Genomic DNA, 20121 nt, shown 5'->3' with positions numbered 1-20121 from the left:
AATTTTTTAATCTAAATTTCTAGACATATACATGATGATATACAGTATTCATTGGATGTGGTCTAGCTGGGACTGTAGCTTGCAGTTAGTTTCAGGCCTATGGAATTATTTTTAAAGGCCAAAATAGCCCCCCCCCCACCATAGATAAGGAAATTTACAGGTATGCAGGAAAAGTGTTTCCTCTTCTCTTTAGGTTTCAAAGAGTTAGCTATATTGGTCTGTTTCAGCATAAAATGAAAAGGCAGAGGAGATGAAGAAATCCAGCAGCACCTTTTGTTTTAGCTTGCGTATTTGTGGATATCCATGAGTTAACCTGAAAGCTGCTGCTGTGTTTCTTTGTTTGCTGTCCTCCTTTTCTCTTGTTTTTAAAAGTCAAGATACAAAAGAGAAGAAGATTGCTCCAGACGTCTTTCTCATTTGAAAAAGGTGTCAGTGGTGAGAGAGTTTTCTCATGCAACATGCCGAGATGGGGAAACTCCATTCTCCAGCATGTTACACATTTTGTGGATTATACACAAGAAATCCCCCAAGCCATCTCCCCTATATGTTTCTATGTTGCTTGGATAATAGGGTGAAGGAAACTTTTATCTGACCAGCTTGCTGCTTTCCCAGATCCCTTTCATACCGTATTTTCCGGCGTATTAGACGACTTTTTAACCCCTAAAATCTTTTTGAAAGTTGGGGGGTCGTCTAATACGCTGGGAAGGCTCCACTGCCGCCGCGAGGGCCGCCGGCCTTCTCCTCCTCCCAGGCCCCACAGAGCCCGGGAAGGAGCGCTGCAGCCTGGCGCGAGGGCCTCCGGCCTTGCCCTCCTCCCAGGCTCCTGGGGAGGCTTGGAAGGAGGGCCGCAGCCGGCACAAGGGCTGCCGGCTTTCTCCTCCTCCCAGGTCCCCCGGGGAGGCTTGGAAGGAGGGCCGCTGACCTTCTCCCTGCTTGGATTTTTAGGAGGGGGTCTTATAAGGTGAGTATATCCCAAACTCTATATTTTTACTGGAAAAGTTGGGGGTCGTCTTATACGCCCAGTCGTCTTATACGCCGGAAAATACGGTAATTCTGGTACAAGTTTTGGATTTGGTAAATAGTTTTTAGTAGGGACAAAAGCCTATTCTAAATTGTACGATTTAGATCGGATGTCACAACACTAATCCCATCTTTCCTTTCCTTTCCCCCAGTGATTGCTTTGAATGAGAAGGTGGTCTCCCAGTCTTGGACTTTCTACCAACATTTTAGTCCCCAACTTTTCACAGTGTAATAGCCAGTTCAGTTTTCTGTTTGATAACTCTAAGCAAAATGGAGAAATGTTGTTGGTGTGTGCCTTCAGGTCATTTCTGAATTACCATGACCCTATCAGAGGTTTTCTTGGCAGAATTTTTGAGAAGGGGCTTGCTTTTATTTTCCTTTAGAGTTGGGTGTGACTTGCCCAAGGGATTTCCATGTCCATGTTTGAGTGCTGGACTATGCCAGACTCATAGTCCAGCACTCAAACCATTGCACCACACTGGCTCTCTGAATGGAGAAAAACTGTGTTGTGAACTAGTATACATTGTAAACGGAACAGTATAATGTAGTTGAGGTAACATAACCACGGTAGTCCATGTGCTGGCAACATTCTGATTAGACTACTACAACATGCTCTAAGTGGCCTGGAAGATAACTCGGAAAGTGCAGTTTGTGTAAAATAGCAGCTGAAGTGTTATCTAGAACATTGTATAGAAATCACATGACACCAGTTTTAAAGGAATTGTATTAGCTGCCAGTATGTTTCAGCTCAGTGGTCCTTATGTTGACATTTTCCTAAAAGGCTTAGGAACTCACCTTAAGGGAATGCTGTTTCCTATATACACTGCCTGGGGATTGATGTTTGTTGGAAGTGACATTCTCTGTGTCCCACAGAACAATATGGGAGCAAGTTACACTGGGAACACCTGGGAATGGGCCTGCACTGCTGTGGCATCCCACTTTTGAATGCCCGTTGGAGGTCCACTTAATGCTCATTCTAATATTTTTAAATTTATTTTTGTTAAAGCCTTTCCAGTATAATTACTTTATTTAATCCATATATACACATAGGTTTAAACTTTTTAAATTTAAGTTACTATCTCATTTAGTATGTTTCTAGATTGTTTGAAATACCTTTTAGTCTTTAAAGCTTTAAATTGTTGACTTCACTGTATGTCACCCTGAGATAACTTGTATAGGGCGGGATGTTAGAAATTAAATAAATCAATCAATTTGACAGAGAATTGATTGGAGAAAGAGATGTCTTGGAGGTGAGACATCTCTCGGAGAAGCTGGATGCTCACTCTGTCTTTTTTCTCCCTGTGTTACCACACGGTGTATAATCATGCAGCTAATGAATCAGCTTTTCTCATCATTTGCCATTCTAATTCAAACAAACCGAATTCCTAGGCTCTGCCTACTCCTAAAATGTTCTTTTTCTCTCCATTCCATTCCCCAGTAAAGGGAGGAGGTGAACAGTATGAGGTAGCACTATAAGATGGATGTGTTTAGAATGATAAGAGGGTGTGTAGGAATTGAGAACAAATCAGGGACAAGCAAAAATGAAGAGCCACGTAGCTGGAACCTTTCCTTCATGCCTTCCTCAGCCCCTTTTCCTGGTAATGCATCAGAATGATTCTTATCAGCAGTTGCTTTAGTACAGCTAAACACATTCCTTACTGGGGAGGACTTGAGCGTCAGGTGCTGCATTCTTCAATGCATTCTTCTTGTACAGCAATGGTTTTAAATTCTGAAGGTATAATTTTTATTTTAATTATTTTTTAGGGTAGCAAAGTTGATGTTCTTCAACAAAACAGAAGATGATATACTTTGGAGAAGTCAGCTAGAACAATTAGCCCATAATGATGCAAGGTACTGATGCACAGAAATTGATGCATGAAAGTTTGTGTAGCTCTTGTGTGGTAAGCCCTGAAACAACAACTGACATTGTGTTTACTTTGCATGACATAAAGTTAGATATTCGGTCTTCTGTAGTTCAGCAGACACTGCAGCTGGGCTTTTGAAGAGAAACAGTGGCTTGTTGCACTCTTTCCTGGAAGTAGGGGCTAGCTTACTCCCAGAGTCATAAGCAGGACAAAAGATTAAATTTTATTGCTGCAAGAGAAAATACTGCTGAAATCCTTGAAAGTGTGCCATATTGGCAGTTGTTGATGATGTTATGTGGCTTCAAGTCTTTACAACTTATGATGACCCTAAGGTGAACCTATCACAGGTTGTTTTTGTTTGTTTGTGTTTTTTTGCAAGATTTATTCAGAGTAGATTTACCACTGCCTTCCCTTGAGACCTAGAGCATGTGACTAGCTCAAGTTCACCCAGTGGGTTTCCATGGCCAAGTGGGGATTTGAACCCTGGTCTCCAGAGCTATAGTTAAATGTTGGCTTAAACCACTACACCACACTTGGCAGTACAGGTTAGCTTTAAAATAGCCTAAGGAATTTGCCAATGTAGTTTTAAGATCCTGTTAAGAAACACACACACACACACCACTTACATCATTCTGTATTTGTGCTCACATATTGCATTAAACTCAAAACTCAAGAAAAGGTCTTCCTTTGTAGCCTTATTTCAGTGCATTATTAATGAGATTTTTTTTTTGTTTTGTTTTGGATGTGTCTGTGTTCATTTATTATTCATTTTGCTTAAAGTTACATGCTCTGCTATATCTACTTGATATAGAAACACTTGGATGCAGAGGGGACTAATTAAAAATACTTTTCTTCTCTAGTTTTTATGTCCTTATAAATTAGATATTGGAGGCAGATGTGACTTCCTACCATGATATTAATGGCAAACCACAAGGAAATTTAATTTTTCTTATTGATTTTGGCAGGAAATATAGGAACTACGTTTCTGCCTGTGCTGTTTTCCTGTAAACTCAGGAATACAGCACTTTACTCATTACTTTGATCACCACTTGTTACTCTTTCTGCAGTCCAGGAAGATAACTTGCTGAGCTACTCATTACTTACATTTTTCATGGAGACTGCTGTATTAATGTTTCAAGACAGAAATGAAGGGCAGTGAAAGAATCTAGCAGCACTTTGAGACTGATCACTTGTAACCTGAGTTTTTGTGGATTTCAACCCACTTCTTCAGATGTACAGATGGAATACAGTATTTACACCACAAGTAGTTACATTGTTGTGGGGGTGGGATTGGAATGTAATGGGATACAGAATGATGCAAAACATTGGCGACATTGGCCACAAACCTTCAGAAAGTTTTGTAAGATGATAGAGGTCTGCCAGGTAGCTGCCCAGTTAGGCCTGAAGTATGAAAAACAATACATTCTGCTTACCTGAAAGTCAGTTACCTTGAGGTGAGGAAATTTTCTGAGGACGAAATATTGTTCTCCTCCTCAGATGTAGCAAAATATTCTCTTTAGAAAATTTCCCTACATGTGTAACTCTTAGGAGACCCATATATTAATAAATGTACTGCACAAAGAAATTGCCTCTGTTTATATCTCTGCTAATAGACTGGAATTTTTTTAATGTATCACCCAGTTCAGCTGTTTCTCTTTCTTGATTTGAAATTGTTTATTCCAGAGCATGTACTTGTAAGTCAGGGACTGAATGTCCAGGAAGCTTGAAATGCTCTGCAACCAGTTTGGGTGTACTGCCATTTCTAATGACAGATTTGTATCCATTTATTCTCTTGTACAGTCATTAGACCAGCGTAGAGTGGAGGGGATGGCATAAACAGCAATAGCAATAGCAGCTTCATTTATATACCACTTCATACCACACTAAGCAGTCTTTAAGTGGTTTACAACTGTAAGCTAATTGTCCCCAACAAGCTGGGTACTCACTTTAGCCACTTTGGAAGGATGCTAGGCTGAGTCAATCCTGAGCCCCTGGCTAGGATTAAACTCACAACCTTGTGGTTTGTGAGTGAGTGGCTGCAGTGCCGGCATTTAACCACTGCAGCACCAGGGCCTTTTAATCATATTGGCAGATGGGCAATTAAAGTTCCTCTAATTACTACCTATGCTAGCACACCATGTTAAGAATTAGGCTCTTCTGTCAGAATAACAATGGAAATATTTTTAGCTTCTTTCCAGAGTTCCCATGATCCAGAATGCTCCTACTCAAGGAAGAAAAGACAGATTTTTTTTTCAATTCTTCCTTGCTTCATTAACAGGCTTGACCCTAGATGGTTATGGGAAAGAGGGACCCTCTCAAACTTTGGGGAAGTGGTGAACAGGGGGAAGGAGAGAATCAGTGAAAATGTGCTGTAATTCACTCCAGTGATTTGTCTTCACTGATTCTCTGATGCTTCAAAAAAAAGGGAAGGGTAATAGGATACAACCCAGTGTTGTAATATTAGCAGCACCCTCCCCAAGACTAAACTCAAGATTTAAAACTCTAAAGTGCATCAAATATGGTACTTACTATTGTATAATCTTTGACTTGGAATGGTTGGCATTGCCTTTTGCTCTACATGCATCTCAGCCATGGGAGGAAGAGGCAGGGACGGTGAGTTAGCCTCCCAGGGAGTATGGTGCCAGTGGCAATGCCTGGCCGGAGGAGGGGGGGGGGCTCTGCTCCCTGCCACTTTGCTAGAAACCATTCCCAGGTTCCGTCCTTCCACTGCAACTGGTGTCTCTACATGTGCAAGATGCAGGGAAGATGGAAGGGCAACAAAAGAAGCAGGGAGGGCGAGCAAGTCCGGCAGTAGTGTCCTGCAGAGGAGAGGTGGGGTAGGGGCTTTGCTTGCTCTGGCTGCCCTCTTGGGCTCCTTCTCTTCACTGTGCTTGATGCCTCCATGTATACCATGGTCTGTTGGTCAGAGTCAGGAGGGCGAGTGAGCCTCCCTGGACCCCCACAGATCCCTTGTGAGGCCATCACAGCCTCCCAGGGATCCACAGGTTAAGAACTGCTGGTTTACAATAGAAAACAACTACAGCAAAAGATAATTTTTAATCATTTAGAACTTTTAGTAATTTTAGTCAAAAATAGACCCAAAAAGCCTGAGTTGACTTATCTACGGGTCAATATAATTACTGTACTTTAACTCTTATATAAAAAAGGAAACATCCCCTGGTGAAAGGCAAGAGTATAATCTATCCTGGAAGCACTGACACCACCACCACCCCACTCCCTGTACTCTTTCATCTCTCCAGCCTTTAGTGTGAGCACAAACAGTTAATTACATGCTGGAATTTTATAAGTTCTTGGACATTGTTTTCCCTTGCTTCATCCTGTGCTAAGCACCCTTAAGTTATACCCTTGACTTATTCTTGGGTCATATTGAAATCCATAATTTTGGCACCAAAACCTGCCCTTAACTTATACATGAGGTCAACTTATAGTCAAGTATATATGGTAATATCTCTCTCTCTCTCTCTCTCTCTCTCTCTCTTTCTCTCTCTCTCTTCCTCTCCCTCCCTTTCTTAGGTTTCATATTCAGTTTGTTCTTTCGGAGCCAAAGAAAGGATGGACCGGCAAACAAGGAAAAATTTCTACCTCTTTCCTTTCTGAATTTGTGGAAAGAAATAAAGTTGATTCTAAGATATTAATATGTATCTGTGGTCCATTATCTTTCATGGAACAAGGAATACAGTAAGTGAAAGGGAGAAGTACTGATTTGTCGTGTGTGTGTGGTATATCATGGTATATAGAATATATGATAATGATTCTTACATTTGAAAACAGACTCACACTTACTATTTATATCAGTACAATTATGGAAAAGTGGCATGTAAATTTCTCCTGGAATATACTGATAAAGACACTAGCTTACTTTCATACTTCAGCCCCGTGTGTGCAATCGGCAATGACCAATGTGCACCAAGCTAGAATAAACCATTCCTGAGAAGCAAGAAGTGTCAATGTCTGAGGACAGAATGAGCAAGAAGGGGACATATGTGGGCCTGTGATTATAATTGTAGTCGTTCCCTAGATTGTAGCTTACTGTTTCTGGGTAAAACTCTTCCTAAAAGGCACTGAGTTAATGAGTCTGAATTAGAATAAGGTGTGAGTCAAGTGATTTGAATGATTGATTATGAAAATATATTGACAAAGTACATCCAGCATGTGTGTGGAACAAATGTAATATGCAGCAAGCTAAGCCTAGGAAAATATTTGGAAATGCATTTTTCTCAATGTAAATTTTAAAAACTGATATAGTGGGGGACTTTGTTCAGTATTGTTTAATTTGTGAGCTAATGTTATGTTGAAGGTTGGGGTCGATAATAAACTTTGTAGTACAAAATATTCCATTTTACAACTGTAATATGCTGCTTGTGGTGTTAGTTTATTGCATATTACTGCCTGCCTCCCTCCTAGCCCACTGCTATTCATGTATCTGTTTTCATTTCAGATTATTGCAAGATCTTGGACACTCCAGTAAAGAAATACATTGTTTTACAGCCTAAAAATGCAATACTAGGACTCCACTTAGCGCACTTCACTAATAAAGTACTTTTTTCAATTGGAATCCTGAAAGAAAGTGTTATGCATGAATACTGTATTCTTTTCAATTACTTGAACTCCCATCTTTTCTGGGAGACAATTTTATATTTTGCTTTGAAATGGTATTTATTTTTGCTACTATGTAAAACTTAAATTTTAGAAGTAAATAAGTTAGCACAGCTCATGCATGTTGAATCGATTTGCATTCTTACCTCCATCTGATAAAATTTAGTAGCATCGGTTGCACTGATTCCTTTGGCTATCTAGGCACTAGAGACCTTTTTTTAAAATTACAGTATATCCTCATTGCTGTCAAATGTTTTGTTACTGTAGCAATATAGTATGAAGTTAAGTTTCATGGTTAAACTCAGGAATATGATTGGTTTCAGTACAGTCTTACTGATGTCATAAAGCTGTTGTATTGTAAATGAGAAGTGTGTGTGTTCTTACAGATCATATAAGGTATATTCATTTTATAATCAAAATTACTTTTTGTATAAGACTGATGAAAACAAGAGACTGTTGTATTAAAATAAAATATATGTATTAACTATTTATCCCAGTGATGGTGAAACGTTTAGGATCCAAGTGCCCAAACTAAAAGACATTCCAGAACCAGGTGTTACCCAGTGCCAGGGGCAGGACTGCTGAGGGGATGGGACTTCCACCTTCTCCCCCCTCCCAGCCGCCTCTCTAGAGGCAGCTGGTTGCCTGGGATGGCCAGAAAGAGGAGGAACAGGTGTGCACCTGTTCTTCCTCTTCCCTGCCCTCTGCGTGCCCTGAAAAATTGCTTTGTGTGTCATCTCTTGCACATGTGCCATAGCTTCACCACCATGGACTTATCCCTTTACATTGTCCTGTCAAATTCCTTGAGATAACCATGTATAATTAAAATCACTTGCCACTATCTTGCTCTTGAAAGGTGAGAAAATAGTTGTCCCTATTTTAAGTTAACAGTGGTCCCAAAGTGCTGCTGCTTTTTGAGACCTTAATTTTAGGCCTTTTCTATTTAATTATTGAAAACATCTTCCCACACCTATCTCCTTCAACATGAAGTATCTAGAGCATTGCATAACACTGCCAAGAATGGTTTTAAAAACACTACAGTCCAAGAGACAGGAAGTAACTGATGACAGTCAGCAGTACCTGATGCACAAAATTTCAGCAGATATACAGTAGAAGCGCCAGGTTGTGGAGGTTCCTGTGACTTGAACAGATATTAGCCCCAGTGGAAGTGATCATGTCTCGGTCCATCAGGTACAGAGGGCAAAAAAGAGGGCTGGGGAAACCAGTGAGACCAAGGGGTTCTCATGCCAGTTCGTGGCCTTGATTCTGCCTGCCATAGTCATGTGGAGCCTGACCGACTGTGTGTGGGGGGGGGGGGATACAGCTCTTGATGGGAAAGAAAGTTGCCCAACCCCAGGGAGGTGCTGGAGATGCATACAGTACCAGGTGACACTCCAGTAAAGAAATATATTGTTTTACAACCTGAAAATGCAATATTAGGACTTTGCTTAGCACACTTCATTAATAAAGTTTCTTTTTTAAAAACTGGAATTCTGAAAGAAAGTGTTATGCATGAATATTGTATTCTTTTGAATTATTTGAACTTCCATCTTTTCTGGGGGACAATTTTATATTGTACATTGAAATGGTATTTATTTTTGCTACAATGTAAAACTTAAATTTTAGAAGTAAATAAGTTAGCACATCGCGTGTGTGTTGAGTAGATTTGCATTCTTACTTCCATCAGATAAGATTCAGTAGCATCTGTTGCAGTGATTCCTTTGTCTGTATAGGCACCAAAGGTGATACCAAAACAACTGTATAACATTTTTGTGTAGTCTGGGGCAGTCAGAGCCACTCCAGCCACTGCCTCAGTCATGCCATCAGGGTGATGCTGAAGTGGCCCCATACCAAACAGGCTGAAGGAAGAAGAAAAGCAGGGAGAGACAGATGGAATGCCTCCTGGAGAAGTCAGACATTGGAGAGAAAGAAAAAGGTTGCTGTCGCCTCCACCACCGCCACCTTCTCTTCCTCTTTGAGATTGCATACCTTGGCCGTATGGGGATGGTAAATGTGACAACACAGGTCAGTTCTGCAGCAGATTATAAAGCCTAAATTCTCCCCAACAAGATCCATTTTTAACTTTTGGGAGGATTATAAATCCCAGAATCCCCCAGACAGATCCTCCATTTTCACTGTTTGTGAGACTTCAGTTCCTAGAACTCCTTGCAAGGCCCTCTTTGCTAGGGTGAGGGGGAAACCATAACTCCCAGTTATTCATAGGTAGGTCAATTTACACCTACTGCACTGAGTGACACGAACACTAGTAAAGCCACCACCCAAACCTCAACCTGGTATGGTTCTTCTTTTGGAGAAAAATCTTTTTATAACTCAGGTCTGTTCAGATTGTTCTGTATAATCATTCTTTCCACTTTGGATGAAGGAGCAAGCTGATGGAACTCTTCCAATACCTAGTCACAAACAACCTAGCCTCTGTTTTTCCTCCTTTTTGTATTGGAAGTAATTGTACAGATGGAATTATGCTCTTATTTTTGGAAAGGGGGAGGGGCCTTTTTAAGAAACAGAGAGTTAGTTAAATCTGATTCAGAAAAAGGAAATGCAAATATTCAAACCAATAGCTGAACTGTCTCATTTGCTAATATTTCAATGTTTCATTTCTGTGACAGATGCATTAAGAAATGTCTATGATCTTAACATTTTCCAGTGCTCTCTTTCCTTTTCATGTTCCTGTCATTTGTCGTGGAATTGAACTGTGTGGTTACTAAACACCAAAACTTACTATGTGTTCCTGTAGAGATAGTTCACTGTCAACCCACGCACACTTGTATGCTGCTATAGCAACATCCTGGCTGTCACCGATGAACATAAGATTTTTCAAATAGGTCCTACCTGGCCAGTAGCTGACAAATTCCCACGCTGTACTTTAAACTGAGATATACCACAATCTATACATTTATTAAAGTACTGGTAACACAATGAAAGTACCTGCCCGTGCTCACCCTCATAAGGACTCTTAAATGTATTAGTGTAATACATACTTTTAGGCCTTTATCTTCCTCCTCCATCATTGTCATTGTAGTAGGAGTTATTAACTTCATTTAACCTGACCTTTTCCACATAACTAGGACTTGAGGCAGCTTCTAAAGATGAGTACAGTGTAGTTAAAACACAGTAAAGAATGCCATTAAAATAGAATTAAACTATTAATATTAAAATTATTTAAAGCATATACTTTAACTTAAAGTGATACAAAACAAAAATAGTATGATACCCTCTTAAAAGCTGCTCCCTTAAAGTTGAAAAAGTACCAGATGCTTGAAATATTACGTTAAATCAGGGTTGGGAATCATGCAGCCCTCTGGATGTTACAGGATTGCTATCTCCCACTATGCCTTATGCTTGGCTCTGCTGGCTAGGGCTGCTGGAATTTGCAGTCCCACAACATTTGGAGGGCTACTTCTACCCTAAATACCAGTTAAATGCCTTGACTTCAAATGGAAACTGGAATAGAGGAGTCTTATCAGGGAAGCTGCACAAAAGAGCAATTGAATTTTTGACTTTTTTTCCTGCAAGAATGGAAAACTGTGCCAAGTGTGATGGGGCAGGGTGTATGGTGTTGTGTCAAATTTGTATGGGATATATGGTAATCATCCAGTATGGTGTAGGGGTTTGAGCATTGGACTATGAATCTGGAGACCAGGGTTCAAATCCTTGCTCAGCCATGGAAACCTTAATGGGTGACCTTAGGCAAGTCACATAGGCCCATTACAGACGGGCTCTTGAGGCGCCCCCATCACGTGCTAGGGGTTGGCCGGGGACCTAGCGTCCACACTGGCCTCACCCCTAGCACATGACGGGGGCATAATGCGGCGCCCTATACACACAGGCGCCGCCATTATTACATTCCGGACACATAGCATCCGCACGTCGCGAATATGCCATAACTGCGCCATGGGAAGAAGTGCCATTTTGGGGCTTCTTTTTTGCTCCGTGCGGAAGCCGTGCGGTTTGGCTGCTGCGGCTCCCTCGCGGAGCAACCAGAAGCGCTGGCAGACCACCGCTTTTAGGCGGTCTGTAACACGCCATAGTCTCAGCCTCAGAAGGAGGCAAAGGCAAACCTCTCTGAATAAATGTTGCCAAGAAAATACCATGATAAGTTCACCTTAGGGTCAGTATAAGTTGTAAATGACTTCAAGGCACACAACAATACAATCGGCCGTTCCCTTACACAGGGATCCGTTCCAGAATCCCCCACGTAAGGGAAATACAACATATGCTCAAGCTCCATGGAAAACAATGGGGCTTGTGGGCACAATGCACGCACCATTGCTGCTTCCATTGTGCAGCTTCAGCATAACCTGAAAGCTGCATATGGCATGAGCACACTGTAACAGCAAAGTTGAGACTCTACATGAATGTACAATCTTAGGTCACTGAGCTAGGGATTCTGCCTATGTAGAAGGTATGCAGAGAGGTACATAACTGGATGAACTTTTGTCTAGTGGCCTGTGGGATACACAGGGGTCAGCACAGAGCTTTGTGCAATTGCTGATAAAATTACACAGTTGGGGAAATGTAGAAATCTGTACTCAGAGTACAGTATTAGCAACAACAGTCTTGAGAACAAGGAACAGAGCATGCTCCAAACAGAATGACCAGGTGTCATAACCACAAAGAAAAAAATGTAGGCCGTTCAAGAAAAATGTGGGCCATTACAAAATAAATGCTAAAAACATTCATAGAAATATAAATTTATGCTTAGTCATGCTCGATTTGGGGATTCCTCCTGGACAGAAGGCTAAAATGGAGGGCATCTCCTGGAAAAGGAGGCTTCTTGGTCACTCTGGCTTCAAATAACGTACACAGCTTACAGAATCACAATGTTCATTTATTAGGAGAAGAGAAGGAACATGCTATGTGAACAGTCTTTCCGGTATCATTTGCACAGTTGATCAAATAGGAAACACTCAAGCACCAAAACTACTTGCCTACCACCAGTTATGTCACTACGTTTGGTGTCACCCAGTGTTGTAACTCATGGTATCTGACTCACCCCAATCCTTGGTAATATTTTTTACACTAACATTACTCATAAATCGCAATTCTTGTATATCACTGAATGTAATGGTAATAGTTGTGACATTAACAACTAGCAAAGTTAAAACAATATGCTCAGCCTAAATGTATTTACATGTACCTTATTTCATGTGGTTAAAGTGAAAATATGGTAAGATGCGATGCTTATTGTTTTTAAATGAAAAGAATACATTTTTTTACATTTTTTTAAATTTAAAAAATAAAATCAAAATGTATTTTTAAAGAAAACCTGGAGCCTCTCCTTTCTCTTGCCATTGAGCCTCTACCCACTCACCCCATCTCTTCAGCCACATCCCATTTCTGCCCAAAGGCAGATGTTTGGGGAGCAGTGGTGTCATCCCTTCCTAGAGTGTCCCTTGGTGTGGTCCACATCCCCTGCACTATCGTAGTGATGCCCCTGCGCACCACCATTGATACTGCACAATTTTAAGATACACAAAGTCCTATTTCAGGCTCTACTTCCCAGTCACCAGATATATCTTCTGCCCATGTTCTGAAACTTTTTTGGATGTCTAAGAATTTTTTTAAAAAATTGAATGAGATTTTTCAGGCTGTTCAGTTCAGATGTTACTGTCTGTAGTTCATGATTTAAGAACAGTGAGTGACAAATAATCTACCTCCAGCTTCTTTCAGGAGCTAAAACCTGAACGTTTTTCAAAATGCAGAATTAATTCACATTTTGGTTCATGCTGCACAATATTATGATACACTGTCTTAGTTAAATGGCTCTAAAAAGGCATTAGATAAATTAATTGAAAATAGGTTTGTTAATGGCTGCCATTAATATTCAGTAAAAGAAACCTTCACATTCAGAGGCAGTCTACCTTGGAACAGAAGATTGATGATTCCTGAAGACATCTCTGAGTGGCTTCTGTATGAAACAAGATGCAGGACTGGATGGGCCATCAGTCTGCTCTGGCAGATCTCTCCTTAGGTTCTTGCTGTGCTGTGATTGCTCCCAGCCTGAGTCTCATTAGCTTCTTTGCATTAAATACTGAATTATGACCAGTAAAACATCTTGCTGTGGAGTCCCTTGTTAGATTGTTGCCATAGTAACATAGGCATGCTCAAACCCGAGGAAAGCAAATCACTGGAAAATAATTGTAATGTTTTGTTTATGCATCTGAAGATGCTGTTAGTCAAAACATCTTCAGTGGGACAGGCAGAAGCAACTACAGCACTGAAGGAGGCAAAGCCAATTTGGTGTTCATGTGAGCACATTGCTCCCCTTTTTGTACAGAGCTGGTAGAGCCTCCACTAGCAGTGGCAATCTATCTTTAAATAATTTGGGAAATACTCAACTTGGCAATGTAAGAGAAGGTAACATAATATGTAGGATCCAGCACCAACTATACCAGTACTCACTGTGGAGACCTCAAGGCAAAGAGAACTTTATATCCATTTATTAAGAAAAATATGAGAGAAGCACACATACAAAGATACTCATTCAAATACACAGCATATAAAGCTAACCGAATATGGAAAGAAACTTAAAAGGGGATAGCAGAAACTAAAGGTTGGTTGAGGCAATAGCCACCTGTTCTTGAAGGCAAAGGTCCATGGTAGGAAGTGTAAAGATGTGAGCAGGGAGGCTTGGGAGTACAGGATTCAGAAGACAGGAACAAAGGACTCAGACCAGAGTCTAAGGACGACAATTACTGTGCATGTGGGGAAGGCCGACTGCTATAACTGTAGCACCATGGTTGCGGTGATTGCTGCAACTGTTGCAAAAGGGTTTCATTTTTGGAGTGATATTTATATTTTTTTTATCCATGAGAGTGTTCCATGGGAAACCAAAAGTATGATCATCCTATAATGAAACCTGAAAAGGTTTCCAAAATGTGGAGGGTTTTTTTTTTTTTTTGATATCTGGGAGAAGAGAGGGATTGATTCTGAGCGATGATGCTTCATATACTTTACAACACCTAGGACCTTATCACACTAGAGGAATCCTGCTCAGAAATAGGATTTAAAGTAGATTTAAAGTAGAAAAAACCCTCAAATGTGGGAGGTTTTTCACATGACATTTCTGCAAAACAGAAAAAATCCAAAAATAAAGCAAACGTAAATGGGACAAAAACAACACCTTTTATTTTCAGGAGGTTCTGAAAGCAAAAAGTTGTCATTTTTGTCCCCTTTACATTCGCTTTATTTTCACATTATTTCTGTTTTGCAGAAACACATGTGAAAAGCCTCCCGCATTTGCGGGTTTTTTCTACTTCTAAAATCCCATTTTCTAGCGTGATTTATCTAGTGTCATAAGGTCCCTAGACAAGATCTAGAGTCCCCAGTAATAGTCAGCAGGAAGAGGGTGTTTAGGAAATAGAAGAGATGAAAGTGTATTCTGGTTTTGTTTGATCTGGCAGAAATTATGTATAAAAAGAAATAAGGTCCGCATGTCTATGCATGATGACAAGATGGCTACACCTGGGAACTTGAAAATACAATCACAAATTAAATACCTAATAATGTTCTGTTCATTCATGGCATCCAAAATATGTTATCTGAGGAGGCTGCCTATTTAGTATGCCTTGGAGGGAATGAGCAGAATGAACTGGGCTGCTTTGTCTCCTGCTCCACCCGGAGACTCTGTCTTTGAATACTGCAAGCTATTTCTACCCCTTCTGTTAGCAGCTTCACAGAACTACATCTTTGAAGATTGGGAGCTGGATAGCCATAACTGTTTTATGAGTGAGTGTTGGAGTACGATTCTGGAGACCAGGGTTCAGTTCCCAGCTCAGCCATGAAACCCACTGGCATGCAGGAATAGACAAACAAAGCCCCCCTGACAGATGGCCATCCAGCCTCTGTTTAAAGACCTCCAAAGAAGGAGACCCCACCACATTGTGAGGCAGTGGATTCCCATGTCAGATACTCTGGTGGAAGAGTGGCAGTGGAACATTAGAGGTCTGGCATATAACACATATAATGTGTTATATGCCAGACCTCCACAACTTAAACCAGCCAACTGCCCTCTGTGCAGGGCAGGAGGTTCATGAGCAAAGATCCACTTGCACCAGTAAAACGACTTAACCATACTTCAGTGAAACCTATATACAGGTATCCTACATTAGGAGGTTGATTCTAATATTTGCTCTAAAACACTATAATAATGTGCAATAAAATATTTCTATTACACAGACCTAGTCCACAGATATTACACATATCTTCCCTATTTCCATTCCCATACATCCTTCTCTAAGTCCAAAACAAAAATTAAGCAGGGTTGTTTTTATTTGCTAACTTGCCTTGAAGTTATAATAGTAAAAACTTGAAACTCTCTGTTCAGCTTTATCTTTGGCAATACTGGTAAAAGAATGCAATTTAGTCTGAAAGAGCAATGGAGGAAAATCTCATTCTCATGGGGTTTTGGCAGAGAGCTATTTTTGATTAAGGACATCCTTGAGTGGATATGTCATTATTTTTGACAGCTGTAAAGAGAACTCAGCCCTTTAGAATTTTTTAATTAACTGCTGAAAGTCATGTTATGAGAAAGAAATGATCTTTCATTTTGAAATATACAAAACCCCTGTAAACCTTGCGTGGCAGTGATAGTTCAGAGCATAGTACCAGAATAGAGATTCTTCTTCAAAAGCAACTCTTCAGAAGAGAGATTCTTCATTACCATTATCTGATAGATTTTGATTTGGAGGATATTTAATGATTAAAATATTAAACTATATTGTTAAAATGTATCCTGGAGCGCGGCTTTGGCACGGCTTCTGGACTCTTAAGATGCTTGTGTCATTTAAACAACATACCTCCAAACCGACCCGAAGCAGCTTTATTTTGGCCTGTCTGTACGGGCACTAACTTACTTACTTCAATTATTTTATTTTATTTTATTTGTAAAAGAGGAGAGTGCTACAAGTCACTGGCCTGCATTACAGAACACATTCAAATAGGAAGAAACCCCTCACACACACTATAAATATATATACAGTGCGCCTGCGTCATACACAGCTTCCAGCGTACGCTGGAAGCCGTGCTGGAAAAAAAGTCTCTCACACCCTGGAAGAAGTAATGGCCCTAGTTCTGCTACCTGGTTGCCACTATGGTGTGTGCCTATCCACACGGCATGCACCATGATGACGTCTGTGTGGTGCAGCACCCAAATGGAGCTATGCACAAGGGGCATCATAATGGCATGCAGGTGCTCATGTGGCCCCCGTTGGGACACAAAAAGGAGTGGGTTCATTTTGCTCCATCCAGAGTCTGCAGCATGTGGTTGCTGTGACCTCCTTCTGTGGCAAAAATGGGCGGTGTGGAGCCTCCCATCTGTATAGACCCTGAGTTAATGTAACTTAATGCTTTAGTTATTGCCAAAAAAGTGTTAATTACAAATAATTTGATATTTGTAAATGGTCTGTCACCAGGTTCTGCTACTGAATACAGAATTAGACAACTCCATTTTCATGTCAACAGCAAGTTCCTCCTTCCTAGTGTTGCCAGGTGAAAAATAGGACAGGTCTCCTGTATCTTTATTAGAAGTGCAGAAGAGTTTCAGCAAGTGTTACTTGTCACTTTAGCTCCATCTGTTGAAATCTTCCCCAAAACCATTCAAGTTTTCATTAACCATAAATGTTTAACCATTAAAGTTTTAAAGTTCCACAAAACCACTGAAGGTGCAGGAATCCTCTCCAATTTTCAGTCTGGCAAGTGCATATAATCCTAGAGTTGTGTAGAATAGGAATGGTGAATATATGTGCTTCTGGATGCTGTTGGACTGCAACTCCCATCATATCTCACAACTGAATGTGATGACTAGGGATGATGGGAGCTGCAGTCTAACTACAACTTGAGAGCCACAAGTTCCCCATTCCAGTATAGACTGGGCATGTGGTAACATACCAGAAGCCAAATGATGGGACAGAGTTTATCTGAAATCCAGCGCCCTGCACAAATCCTTTATTACTTCTCCTGATTAGCCAAATAAATGATGCCCAACATAAATCTGCATATTGTTCAGAATGTCAGGAAGGGTTGCAACTCAATGTCTCTGCAAACAGAAGTTCCCAGGCTGAATCTGTGGGATCTGGCATCTAAAGTTAAAAAGAGCAGTCAGTCAGGGATAATGCGCTTGTCTGCTTGAGATCCCAGGAATTCACTGCCAGTCAGAGCAGAAAATACTAGATTTGGTGGGGAAATAGTCTGAACTGGTGTAAGGTAACCTTCAGTGTCATAAAATCCAGCTACAATTAGCCAAAGATAGGACTGTGGTGTCAAAATTATGCATGTATGCAGTACACGCTGTCCTGTTCACAGACTTTGACTGAAATTTATTATTTTTAAAAAAGCAGAGTCTACTTAGAGTATGTGTATGTGCATTCGTTTATGAATTATATGATGCATTTATGAGTCATTCTACAGCTGAAGCTTTCAGAAAGGCAGGGATAATAAAAACAAAGAGAATAACACTAATAATGTCACAGAAAAACAAAAGGGATCCCAACCGTAAATACTTAGTCTTATTACCTGTGTGTTCCTTAAAAGGCATTGCAAAACTATTCCTTTCCCTCTCTTTTGCAAAATGTCTTTGCTGTAAAAACAACAACAACAACAAAACAGAAAGGGGCACTGGAAAAACTCAGATGTGTTATGAACAGTAGATGATGTTATCTGCGTGCCCTGTAAAATGCCGTGAATGTGGCTGCGCAGTTTTACCATAGAGTTTTTGCCTGGAAGCATCCAGAAATGTGGTGATGGTTGTGTACTTATTTATTTGGCCAGCAAATAGAAACTAAACCAATTCTTTTTTCTTTTTCTTTTTTGAGTGTGGAATTCAAAGCTTTTAGCTGATTTACCTGACCAGCTCTTGCTATTAAAGCCCTAGTAACCAGATACATCAGGTCAATATTAACATTTTGAAGGATTTTTTTTATCACAACCTGAACTTACTTAAATGAGTCATGCAACCTTTTAATGTCAATGTAGTGAAATATCTTTCACAAAAGTGCACAATCTCTTTGGAGTAGATGAGAAAATCAGAGTTGTTTTTCTGAATAAATGTTTGTGTATTTCTGACCTATTTAGTCTCCAAAATTTAGATCTTTTATATTCAGTCAAATGAAACGGTAGACTTCTGTAATAATACAGCAAAAGCAATACTGCTGTTTTAAATCTGAAGTCTACAGTGTTGATATGTGTGTGTGTGTGTGTGTGTGTGTGTGTGTACCTTCAAGTCACCCACTGACCTATGGCGACCCCCATGAATTTCATGGAGTTTTCTTAGGCAATTAAACCTATGTTTTCTCAGTTCCTTCCTCTAAAATATAGCATACAGCACCTGGTAGTACCATCCAAGTACTAACCAGGCCTGATCCTGCTTAGATTCCAAGATCAGACACATTCTGGTGCTAAATCGAATCCAGAGATTACTTATTAATCAGTACAACCACTGCCAAATTAGTTGTGTAATGTATTCTTCTTCTTTACCCCATTCTCCAGATGTGCATGAGAGTTGTTTAGGATGTAAGTTTTTGAATTGCCTTCAAAGGCAGCTCCTTAAAAAATGGCCACAAAATAATGGCTGGGGGTGGGAAATTTTTTTCTTATAGCACAGCTATGGGCACATTGAAGGCGATGCTGTCCAGTTGGACCGAAATTCTCAGCTGCTCTAGTCAATGCTGCTAACAATAAGAAATATCAGGAGGGCCATCTGTGATCTTCTATAAGTTGAGGAGCTGTCTAGAGATAAAAATGTCACTGATAAATTAAAAGTAAAAGTAATGGTATAGGTATAATTTAAAATCTATTTTTTTAGATTACACATTTGCAATACCCCTTTAATTGCCATGGTTCCATTCTAAGGAATCTTGGAAGTTTTAGACTGGTGACATACTTAGAATTCTCTGCTAAAAAGCTCTAGTCCACTTCCATAAACTACAACAGAGAATTCTAATCTCCCCACCAAACTACAAATCCCTACAATTTTTGTAGGATGAAGCCATAACAGACAAAGTAATATTAAAATCTTACAACTATCTCATGAAGATAAACTGTAAGATGGTGGGTAGGTTTTACTCATTTCCATTTGCAGTTGGGAGAGGTACTTGTGAGGTTTGCCTGCTTTCACTCTTTGTTTCTCCTTTGCCAAAACGCTTCACTAAAGCAATATGCAAATTGCAATATGCAAACACCATTAATTAAAGGTGTTGAAAAAGGTAACAAGCAAGCATAAACTCAAATGTTTTGCTGACAGCTTGCTTCACGTCTTTTATACCAGAGACATGAAAAGAAATACAGAGTCCTTTAGTTTGATATCTAGTTTAAGCTCTACTAGAAAAAACAGACATTATAGTTATACAGTACATGTCCCTTTTCAAGATAAGTAACACATTCTCCTTGCCAATAATCAGATCAAACATGAGTAGAAACATCTGGACATCAATTTTATTTCACAGCACCATTGGCTCTAATGAATCATCTGGTTGTAATTGACACAAGAAAGGCTTCCAACAATGGCAGAAGTCAAATCTTTTATGGTTAGGTATAATAATTGTGTTCAAAATGACAGCTCTTTGGGGATGTTCCCACTTAAGATTTGAAACGATTTAAAATA

General features: G+C 40.1%; 1 protein-coding gene across 2 annotated transcripts in view; it reads left to right on the top strand.

Annotated features, from left to right (window-relative positions):
- The window catches only part of LOC121917375 (cytochrome b5 reductase 4-like), a 40314-nt gene extending 30942 nt beyond the window's left edge, over positions 1–9372 (top strand). Inside the window, exons 14-16 of one of the 2 annotated variants that reach the window (XM_042443296.1) lie at positions 2785–2871; positions 6420–6584; positions 7345–9372. In XM_042443296.1, the coding sequence (XP_042299230.1) occupies positions 2785–2871; positions 6420–6584; positions 7345–7399 (307 nt within the window). In that variant the 3' untranslated portion in view covers positions 7400–9372. The remainder of the gene's footprint in view (positions 1–2784; positions 2872–6419; positions 6585–7344) is intronic. The other variant, XM_042443297.1, reaches the window with a different exon arrangement.
- The last annotated feature ends 10749 nt before the right edge of the window (positions 9373–20121 follow it).

This window comes from Sceloporus undulatus, unplaced genomic scaffold, assembly GCF_019175285.1.
Source record: "Sceloporus undulatus isolate JIND9_A2432 ecotype Alabama unplaced genomic scaffold, SceUnd_v1.1 scaffold_16, whole genome shotgun sequence".
NCBI classification, from domain to species: domain Eukaryota; kingdom Metazoa; phylum Chordata; class Lepidosauria; order Squamata; family Phrynosomatidae; genus Sceloporus; species Sceloporus undulatus.
The sequence above is the reverse complement of the archived record's forward strand: the minus strand, read 5'-3'. Positions and strand labels throughout refer to the sequence as shown.